The 10,464-nt window shown below is 36.8% G+C and overlaps 1 protein-coding gene across 1 annotated transcript in view; it reads right to left on the reverse strand.

The window, feature by feature from the left end:
* The window catches only part of ABI3BP (ABI family member 3 binding protein), a 280,943-nt gene that overhangs the window by 105,206 nt on the left and 165,273 nt on the right, over positions 1 to 10,464 (reverse strand). The window contains 5 exon segments of the mRNA XM_027769977.1: positions 596 to 637; positions 6,245 to 6,319; positions 7,620 to 7,691; positions 8,819 to 8,893; positions 9,854 to 9,928. Of these exon segments, the coding sequence (XP_027625778.1) occupies positions 596 to 637; positions 6,245 to 6,319; positions 7,620 to 7,691; positions 8,819 to 8,893; positions 9,854 to 9,928 (339 nt within the window).

Here is a 10,464-nt window from a genome sequence, read left to right on the forward strand (position 1 = left end):
GGTCACGCCGCAATCCCTTCTCCTCCATTCTCCTCTCGGAATCTTGGGCACGCATGCACACGCGCCCGGCGTGAGTTTTAAGCCACCGGGTCTGGGACACGAACCACGGTCGACTATGTGGGAGTCCAGCGACATAGCCATTACGCTAACTGCTGGTTCCCATATTTTGCTCTTTTGAAGAAAAAGAAGCTATAAAGATTGAGGTTGTTTTTCTATTTCTCTCTTTGAAAGAATTTCCTAATGACACATCAAAGGATGAAGATCTGGAAAGACTAGAGTGCTTTTCAAGAAAATCTATAAATGGTTGAGTTGTGAAAGAAAGAAAAACACCTCCAAAAGTGAAAGTTTTCATATGTCCAAGAGAAGCCAGGGTCCTCCACTGGCAATACGTAGACTAGAACACGCTCAGGACATATTCTTGAGAATATACACACAAAGAATGTGTCTACCCAAAACCACAGTGGCTTTCTTGCCTGTCTCAGAGCCTCTGCTTAGTCAAACATAGGCAAAGAGTGCCAAAGGTAAAGACAAAATTGGACAGAGATGGTAGTAGAGAAAAAAAAAAACTTTCACTAGGAAAAGAAAACTTCATTACCTATTGTTTGCTGTGATGGTGGTAGAGTCTGTGGTTCTGGGGCTGCAAGAAAAGCAAGGAGGAATATCAAAAGCCATGCTGAAAAGCAGTAAGATATAAATTGCTATTATTATTATTTTTTAAAAGATTTTTTGCTATAAGGTACATGCACTCTCTGGAGAGAGACACAGAGAGAGGGAAAGGGGAAAGTGAGAAATCACCCCCTATCCCCACCAAGGGCAATAACCATGCCATAATCCCTTCTCTCTTCTCTTGAGATTTTAGACATGCATGCACACATGCTTGGTGCATTTTTCAAGTATCTGTATCAGGGCTTGAACTGCAGAGATCCCTGTGGGATCCAGTGCCTTAATCACCATGACACCTACTGCCCAAGAAATTATTTTTTTAAGAAGATTTATTTAATCTTATTATTATTACATTCGATTTACTATGGGGCACATGTACTCACCAGAGACAGAAAGAGAGGGAAAGTGAGAAAGCAAGCTATCAGGTCCAGGGCTTGAACCACAGTCAACCGTGAGTCCAGTACCTCAACTATCATGTCACCTAGTGGCCCCCAAATTATTTTTTTAACCATAAAAAGTGATCTTTCTTTGGTGAAACTTTAGGTTCTTCTGGTATATGACAATGAAGCTCAATGACCCTCTACGTCCTCACCATTAGGCCACAATAAAGAGGGAATTGAGAATTCTCATTTTTATTGCTCTTTAGCTATTGCCCCCAATACCATGTATTCTGAAGATGGCCCCTGGCTCAGGAAATGCTCATCTAAAGGGAGTTCAAGGTAGCCTCTCTGGTTGTTCTAGGTATTCTGCTATCCACCATGTCGTTTCTTTAAGAGCCAGATTCATCCAAGAGAGCAGGAAGGGCATCAGCCCACCGGGCCGGTTACCATGTTTATGCTCTGCTAGTTGTGAATGATTTCCATCTTGGCTTGATCCAAGGTTCTTCGATGAAAAATAGGAATTATACTTATGGTCCAAAAGGCACCAGGGTTTGTAAGATGTTCTCATGCTTCGTAACATCTCTTGCTGTTAGACAAATTGGCTCACGTGTGAAATGGAACCATTTTAAGAGTTAGTCCATCTACAGGAGTCGGAAAGCTGTCTCAGATTTGTCATATACTGACTAAATTGAAGAACAAATGATATTTATTCACATATAGCAGACCCTCTGACTTTCATTTCATACTGCCAGTAAGTAAGTTACACTTCATGCTGAATGAAGTTTACAGTATCTATTTGGACTTTTTAAAAGAATATATTTCTTCTTATTGTTCAATTCAAAGCAGATTATTTTCTTTCAAGAAGAAAAGAAAGAGGAACTAGTTTTGAAGTAGAAAAAAAAAGTAAAAATTCTTTCCCTTTTTTCTTACAGAAATAAATTAATGTAGCACTGATTGATTTGTTTTGTTTTTGCCATAGGGTGCATGCGCTTGATGGAAAGAGATAGAGAGAGGGAAAGTGATGAATCATTCCTGGGGAGAAGGCCATGCAGCAATTCTTTCTCCTTCATTCTCCTTCTTGGATTTTGGGCAAGCACACACATGCCCTGGCATGATTTTCAAGCCTACTTGATCACAGTCCACCACGTGGGATCCAGTGCCTTAACCTCCACAGCGTGACCTATGGGCCCTCATTGACTTTTTTTTTTTTTGATAGAGACTTTTGCTATAGGGCATGTGCACTTGCCTGAGAGACAGAGAGAGAGAGAGAGAGAGAGAGAGAGAGAGAAAGTGAGAAACCACTCCTCCCCCAGGGGGGATGGTCACACCACAGTCCAGTCCCTTCTCCTTCATTCTTCTCTCAGGATTTTGGGCACACATGCACATGCACCTGGCATGAGTTTTAAGCTGCCGGGTTCAGGGCTTGAACCGTGGTCAACTATGTGAGAGTCTAGCGATGTAACCATTATGCCATCTGTTGGTCTCCCGATTTTAACAAAACTTAAATTATTGTGGTATTTACACATTTCTAATATTACCTTAATCAGAATTTATCTTTGATACTTCTAGGAAGTTTGCCAGGGTTAGTGGAGGCAAGTAATGACTAAAAATGAAACCCTAGCAACAGTAGTTTCTATATAGCAGTTAACTATTTTATAGCAACTGAAAAAGAAAAGATAACAATACAGATATAGAATTTTCATTTTTTCTGAAAGCAATGTGTAATAGCACGAGATAATATTTAAATCATAATTTACTAGCATGCTTGTGGCAAAATAAAACAAAACTGTGTGAGCCTACAGAAGAGTAAAATTAAGTGTGAAAGAACAAAGTTAAAAGGCAGTACATAAAGAAAACCAGAATTGTGTTTTTGTCAAAAATTTTTCCTCAAATAGATTATAACAGCTGAATTGCAAAGTAGTAGTAATTCATCATATTGAAGCAAAACTACACATAGTACAGTAAAAACGTGAGGGGAGTTGAGGAGGGAGAGGTGTGTGTGTGTGTGTGTGAAAGAGAGGGAGAGGAAGAGAGAGAGAGAGAGCAAGACACATTTGGGTATGTCAGATTGTATAGGAAAATAAGCATTAATATATTATAAACTATAAACTATTATAAATACCAAGAAAGCATCCATGCCTGAAAATACTAAATAAAATTTCTTTGGAAATTTTAAAGTTGTAATTCATATTTTTGTTTCTACAAAGATGCTTTTTAAAAGTGAAAAAATAAAGATTTTCTACTTGCAGAATCTTTTAGCCTTCACAAAGATTAAAGAGTGTTATTTTCTGAATTTTATAAAGAAAAAAAAAAAACTGCTTTTTTTCTTTCCTTTTTTTTTTTTTTTAAGTTATGGGTGGAGACAGGTTCCAAATAGGGATAGAATCTCAATTAAGCTTCAAATTCAATTACATACAAAAAAGAGTAAAGTTGGGTTGGGTCAGCAGGCAGTGTGGTGGTAAAGGCTCTGGACTCTCACATGGCTAACTGCAGTTTGAGTCCCAGCCCTGGTGGCTTGAAAATCATGCCAACTGTGTGTCTAAATCTCAAAAGGAGATTGGAGGAGAAGGGATGGCAGTGTGTCCATCCCTTGGGGGATGATTTCTCACTTTCTATATTCTGTCTCTTTCAGGTGAACACATGCACCCTGTGGCAAAAATCAAAACAAACATGAACTAGTGAAGTCAATGTTCAGATAAACACACGCATCTGACCAGACTTCCTCTATTCATCTATTTAAGATGTTAATGGTATAAAACATTCCCTATGAAAGCAGAGCAGTCTGCAAATGACTAAGCCACTCACCTCAGCCTAAAACAAAGCCAAGTCCTACTTGCTCATGTGTGGTTAGTAATGAGAACAGTTTATATCTCCATGCACCGTGTCAGACAGCTGTGTAAAACAAACACTTGTAGTTGGGCTCCTCACTTTTTTTTCAGTCCATTAGAAGCTTGGAGAGCCCAATGTGATTACCACCTCAGAGATTAAATCAGGAAGGAACCAATTCTCATCAGGTGAGGTAGACGAGTTGGGACATGGTAGGTGGCTGTGGTTTTTGAGAAATGCGCTGGAGTGTGCCTTATGAAGCAGGCAAACCAATGTGGATTTGCTCATTAACTTAGCCACCAAGGAAAATGGAAGGGAAAGCAGCCTGCCTGGAAAGTGAAATGGAAATATTGGAACCTGTGAGGAGGAGGCTAAGGAAGGCAGGAATTACTCAAATCAGAAAGCTTTGGGTGGTTTATTTGTTCTTCTAAATGTTGGCTAGGAACAGAAAGTCAGTAGAGCTATAAAGGCAGCCTGCCCTAAAATAAAAATAAATAAATAAAAAATTCAAGGAGTTGAAACCAAAGCAACAGTTTTCAGGGATTGGTTGGTACTTCGCAGATCCTGAGACCACTCAAGGTCAACTTTGAAGTGGTTATACTTGCTGTGAAGGGAAAAAGGGTGGATATTCCTAGGTGATTAGAAGGTTTGGAAATTAAAGGAATATAAACACATTAGTTTCCAAATGATTTTTTCCTACTTTAAAAGGAAATGTCAAATTAAGAAGTCTCTTTGCTCAAACATCTAAGGACGATAAGAACATACCCTCCCATCCTTACTTGTATTAATAAATTTCCTCTCAGGAATCTATTCTCAGAAACCACTGAGATTAACAATATACCTTATCATGTATAAACTGAAGCCAACATTTGGAAAACTTTTTTGATATTTTCAAACTTTATCTTGTCATCACAGAAATAATTACATTGGAGAAACACCTATTTAAATTTGGTAGTCCACATATACAGTAATTGGCTCGGCATTAGCCCTCTCTTTAAAATGCAGCACAAATATAACAGTTACTGCCTTATTCCAAAGTTCCCTAAATGTGATTTTTTATATAAATATACATGAAAACATTCTGTCATATGGTAGTCAGAGCTCTGATTTAAACTGCTAGAGATTTTGGGTTTTATTAGCTATGCTTCTTCCTCCAAATTACCTTCGGGTGAGAGTTTTCCATTACATTTCTCTTAGATCTTCACCCATGTCACAGTGTGAAATATACCCCCTTTGCCTAATTCCCAATTCCCTTCAGTCTGCCACCCATACCTGGAAATCTGTCTCTTTAAAGGGAATTATGAGAATTCTTTTTCTGAAAAGTTATATTGTTCTTCCTTTACACATTACATTGCAAAAATAAATCATGGCCACTTAAGCAGAAAAATCTCTTTATTTTAATAATCCTACTTTGTAAATAGGCCATTAATGGCAATGTAATTTAAAAAGTTCATTAAATATTACAGTAAGAAATAGATTTTTCCCAAAGATAAGGATTTACAATTTAGATGACATTGACAAGGAGTAACACAGTTCTCCAAAGCCAATTTCACAGCTCAACATTTAAGACTGTTATATAGATTCTAAATACATAGAAAATGTACAGATTTGGTCATTCAGTATGTTTCACAATTCATATGTGGAGAATTACCTTGTTTTAAAATATATATGTATAAAAATTATAGAAAAATATGTGTATATATGTGTGTATGTATATATACATGCATGTGTATATATGTATATACACATGCATATATATAGTCACATACATATATCCACATAAAACTCCCCTTAAAGAGACAGTGAGATTATATATAAATAATCTTTTTTGGCAAAAGAACCGTCTTTTCTTTAGTCAAACACCATTAAAATTTCCTGAGAGGTAAAAGAAATCAGTGTTCAGAACTTGGCCCCAATGGGGAAGTTTGAAGCATTAGCTAAATAGAGTATTTCTGGTCTTACTGGCTGAGAACAGAGAACCCCCAAAATAAGGCAGAGTTGTTAGAGAATGGAAACACTTCTCCCCTTACCAACTGAAGGGCTATTGTTCAGTGCGATCAGAATTCCAGTCAACTTTGGTACTGGAAACTATGCAGTAGTCCTAGACAAGGCCTTCTTCAATCATCTACATCGTTACACTTCTTTTTTTCTCAGCTGTGGTCTTGAACACACGCACCAGCACAACACAGAACAAAGCTGTGATAATATCTGAGAAGCTGGTTAAGTTGAGATCATTTCATTGCATATCTGCACTTTCCATGGAAAAATGTAACAAATACCAAAATATGAACACAAATTCTTACTCCATAGAGTTGTATAAAACAAGTCTTCAACCCTAGTTTTGGAATTAAGAAGGAAAAGTTTAGGGTAATTACCAGGTTTGGTGTATGTCCCTTCTGGGCTGAGAGGGATTTTAGGTTTCAAAGGAATAAATTGTGTTTTACTGGGAGCTGGAAAAAATAAAATAAAATAATTGACAAATCAATATTTAGGCATTTCAGTATCTAAAACCACAGAAGGAAAACCTGAAAATAAACTCTATTAGTGGAATGAACTCATCATCTCGGAAGCTTTTGAAAAGACTTCATTAAAACACATTTCATAGCCTGGCTGTCGAGTGTACCTCTAAGATCCTATGGGAGACTTTGGTTAAGACCATGTGGGAGACTTTGGCTCTATTCCTGGTCTGTAATAGCTCAGTACAGTGGTGTGTGCCTGTAATCCCAGTGACTCCAGGAAGCTGAGGCAGGAAGATGGTGAACTCAAGGCTGATCAGGGCAATTTAGCAAGAGCTTGTGTGAAAAAGAACCAGCTATGGTGGTGAGTGTCTGTAGTACCAGCTGGGAGAAGGAGGGAGAAGGAGCATGTCCTGGGAAGACCTCCATCTTAAAGTCATGATCCATTCACAGGTCAGCATTTCCTGATGACAATGGTAAACTGTCATCTATTTTGAAAAGACATTTCTAGAGTATATTTAACCTAATAGATGTAGCATTGCCACTAAATAGTCACAATAACCACTCAAGTAAAGACAGTGATTTTAACCCATGATTAAAAAAATCTAATTATTTGCCTTAAAATGTGAAAGTTTTAAACATTATATGGAAAAAATGCATTTTAAAATTAATATTCACGAATGAGAGTAATGCTATGACCTGGAGTGCAAAGAAATTCTACTAACACCAAAATAAAGAGTTGTTCTTCCAAATGAAGTCTGATGGTATATATAGTAATATTTTTGCCTTGAACAATATGCAATGCATATATGCTTTGAAAAATCCATATTGTACACTGTGACGTTGTACAATGATTAAATGTAAAAAATAATAAAATAAAATAGCTCTGGGATTAGAGGAGAAGGATAATTATATACAAGATCCAATTTCAAATACAGTGATCGGCTAGAAGAGAAGGAAGTAACAGTGGCTCAACATCTGGTATATTCAGATGCTGTCTGAATGCTGATGTCACAGGTAGTGACTGTAGAGTCAGCTGTCTATAATCACGCTAGTTATAAAGTTGGTGTACATTATGACAGAGTCCAAATGAACCATTTTAAATATTAGGTCATCAGGAAAGTCATGACGTATTTTTCTATACAAAAATGCATCATGACTTCCCTGATGATCCAATAGTATTTCCAAATTAACCATTTTAAATAGTTACTGAGATAAAGTATAAAAACTGGGGTCCTGGATTTTTCCATGGTAAAATGAAGCAACACATCTCTTAAGTACATATCATTAATACCTAGTGTTGTCCGTGTAGGTTCAGGGCTTTTAGAAATTTTAGATGCAATTGTTCCAGCTCTGGTGGTTCTTTCTGATGATAAAAAGGAAAAGAAAATATTGAAATAGTGTATAGACAATAAAAAGATTTTCTCCAAAGAGGAACTGAATAACCTGTTTAAGATCGTGCCATATTTGGCAGTCAGTGTTAACAAGTATGCAGTGAGTAAAAGTCTTGGGAAAGAATTTTTAAACTGTCATAACAGTATAGGTTATACAAATTTGTATTTATATTACAGTGGAATAAGCGAAACCCAGTTTGCCAAGCACTGCTTTGAGTATATTATTTGATGATGAGGAACACCACCTCCAGGTTAATATGCTAGCTGTACCTCCAAATTTTGTGCTGTCATATACAAGGGGTCTTCAAAGATTTTGTGGAAAATGTGAATGTGAATACTGTGCACAGATTTCAAAAATGTTTGCATCAAAATAAACCCGCACTTCAAATGTATTTTTTCATGAACGTTTTTGAAGTCCTCTAGTACATTGTTTCCCTCTCCCCTTCCCTCTGTCCAAATAATACATATATTTTCTGACCTGCATCTTCCATTTTACTTCTCAGAGCTTCTATGCAAATATTGTAGTCTCAGAAATAAACTATTTAATCTTCTGTTACAGTCCTATTGCTACATCTTATCTTCTTGAATATCTAAGCTATCTAAAAACCAGTCATTTCCTCTCCATCTCAGCCATCGCCCTCGTGCAAAATGGAAAACATAGTAGGCACCAAAACGAACCATCATCAGCCTAACACACACTTGAATGCAGGTGCAAACCAAAACAACAACCACAACAAAACAGACCTAGCAGATCTCGTTCTCACTTCCTTCTCTCCAAACAAGACAAAACACAAACAAACAAATAAAGATTACACTATGTGTCTTCTTTTATAATGCTTGCAGTGGCAGGACTTTTTTCATCTAGGCTTATACCAAAATTCGCATGCACACATACCATGTAATTTTCAATACAACCTGTTAGGGACATTTGATTTTTGTCATTTTGCATGATTAATTATTCATCTTTAGTTAATTTCCAATTTTGTAAAGAAACCAACTTAGAAAAGCCTATGAATCCCATCACTTCTTTTTATGGTGAAGAGAGACATTATTTACCAGGGATTGTATATCCTGAAAGATTAAAGAGAGATTTATTTACCAGGTTTGGTTCTTGGTGTCTTGGGTCTGAGGCGTTGCTTAGGTGTAGAAGGGATAGATGTTGTTTGCTGGCGTGCTGAAAGAGGAAGATTTTATATAACTTTGATATCTCTCGGGGGCCAGTTAGACTGTGCCTCTAAACTGTAAATTTCTGGAGTGCATGGACTTCCTATTTCCCCATATCCCTAGAATGTTCCGCACTGTGGTTTCTACATAGTAGGTGTCAATACGTAAGTGTCAACAGGTTAAGAGAAGTTAAATTTCCACATAAGAACTGAGGATACATTGTTCAGTTAAATGTATTAGAAAGAGAGCACCCTTGAGGCATCGCAGAACACTAAGTATAGTGAAGAACTGGAAAAGGATGCCCTTGATAGCAGAGGAAGCATAAATGAAATACGTAGGACTTAGAGCATCCAAATCTCAAAACTTCTCTAATTCTGTAGCTTATTACTATCCTCCCCGGGAAAAAAAAATCTTTATTATCCCAATAATCCTTTATGACAAAATGTGGGTAGTGTCGCCTCACTTTTACCCATCTTTCTTCATTGTGTCCAGGATTGCCTAGGTTGCTTGGTGCTCTTTATATTTTTACTACTCTGGTGCAATTCTCTGATCAAGTGGTATCTGAGTGTTATAAATAATAGAGAAATGGCTTATCATCTATAATTCTATTTAGCAGTTGGCAAAATTAAAAGAAATAGAGATGGGAAATAATTTTTTGAAATATGAGAGGTCTTCAAAAAGTAGAAAATGTGCTTTAAGAAAAAACTATACATAGATTTCAAATTTTCTTGTGCCAAAATGTGTACTTTATTTCATTTTCCATGAACAATTGGAGTCCTCTCATATACGGACATTAGGGTCATGGAAATTGCTTGAGAATTCTTATAAGACTTTGAAGAATGTCACAGGAGAGAATAAAGAAAAAATATTTAGTACTGAAAATACTATGAAAAGGCCAATACAACTGACCACTTATTGTCATTTTACCTGTTCTTTCAAAGCACACAACCACATAAATTTCATTAGTTACCAGGTACTGTAGGTTGCATTTCAGGACTGGTAGAGCTCTCCAGTTTCTGAGGAACAAACGGTGTTTCACTTGGAGCTGAAAGCACAAACACCCATCCCGCCAAGTAATTCCAGTTAAAACGAGGTATTTTAAGAATTTTTACATGCTTTTAGGTGGCAGAAAGCACATGCTAAAAGTAAATGATTGAGGATAAAAAAATACATGTCATCTGGAGAGCTGGTGGATGAAATTATGATTTAAGGTGGGGCGAAGGGCAGAATAACTATTCAGTAGCTGACTCCAGGTGGATTCCGTGCAAAGAAGTGAGGTGATTCAGGCCACAAACACAGGAGATAAGAGAGCATGAATGATGGAGATCCATGCAATGGTCAAAGCTTTTCCAACTCTAAGAATGGAGGAAAGATCTATTTCATTCAAAAAGAGAGAAATAGAGTGAGTCCAAAATGAAACTTAAAGGATGCCTGCATTTAAAATATACACACATGTAATTCAGACACAGGGAAGAGACAAATGATTAGATGTGATGGAATGGAATGGTCATTTGGAAGAAAGGCATTCACATGGACTTTTTTTTTTTTTTTTTTTTTTGATGAAAAAAAAATATTTATTTT

Source organism: Tupaia chinensis, unplaced genomic scaffold (assembly GCF_000334495.1).
Source record: "Tupaia chinensis unplaced genomic scaffold, TupChi_1.0 Scaffold000100_1, whole genome shotgun sequence".
Lineage (NCBI taxonomy): Eukaryota > Metazoa > Chordata > Mammalia > Scandentia > Tupaiidae > Tupaia > Tupaia belangeri.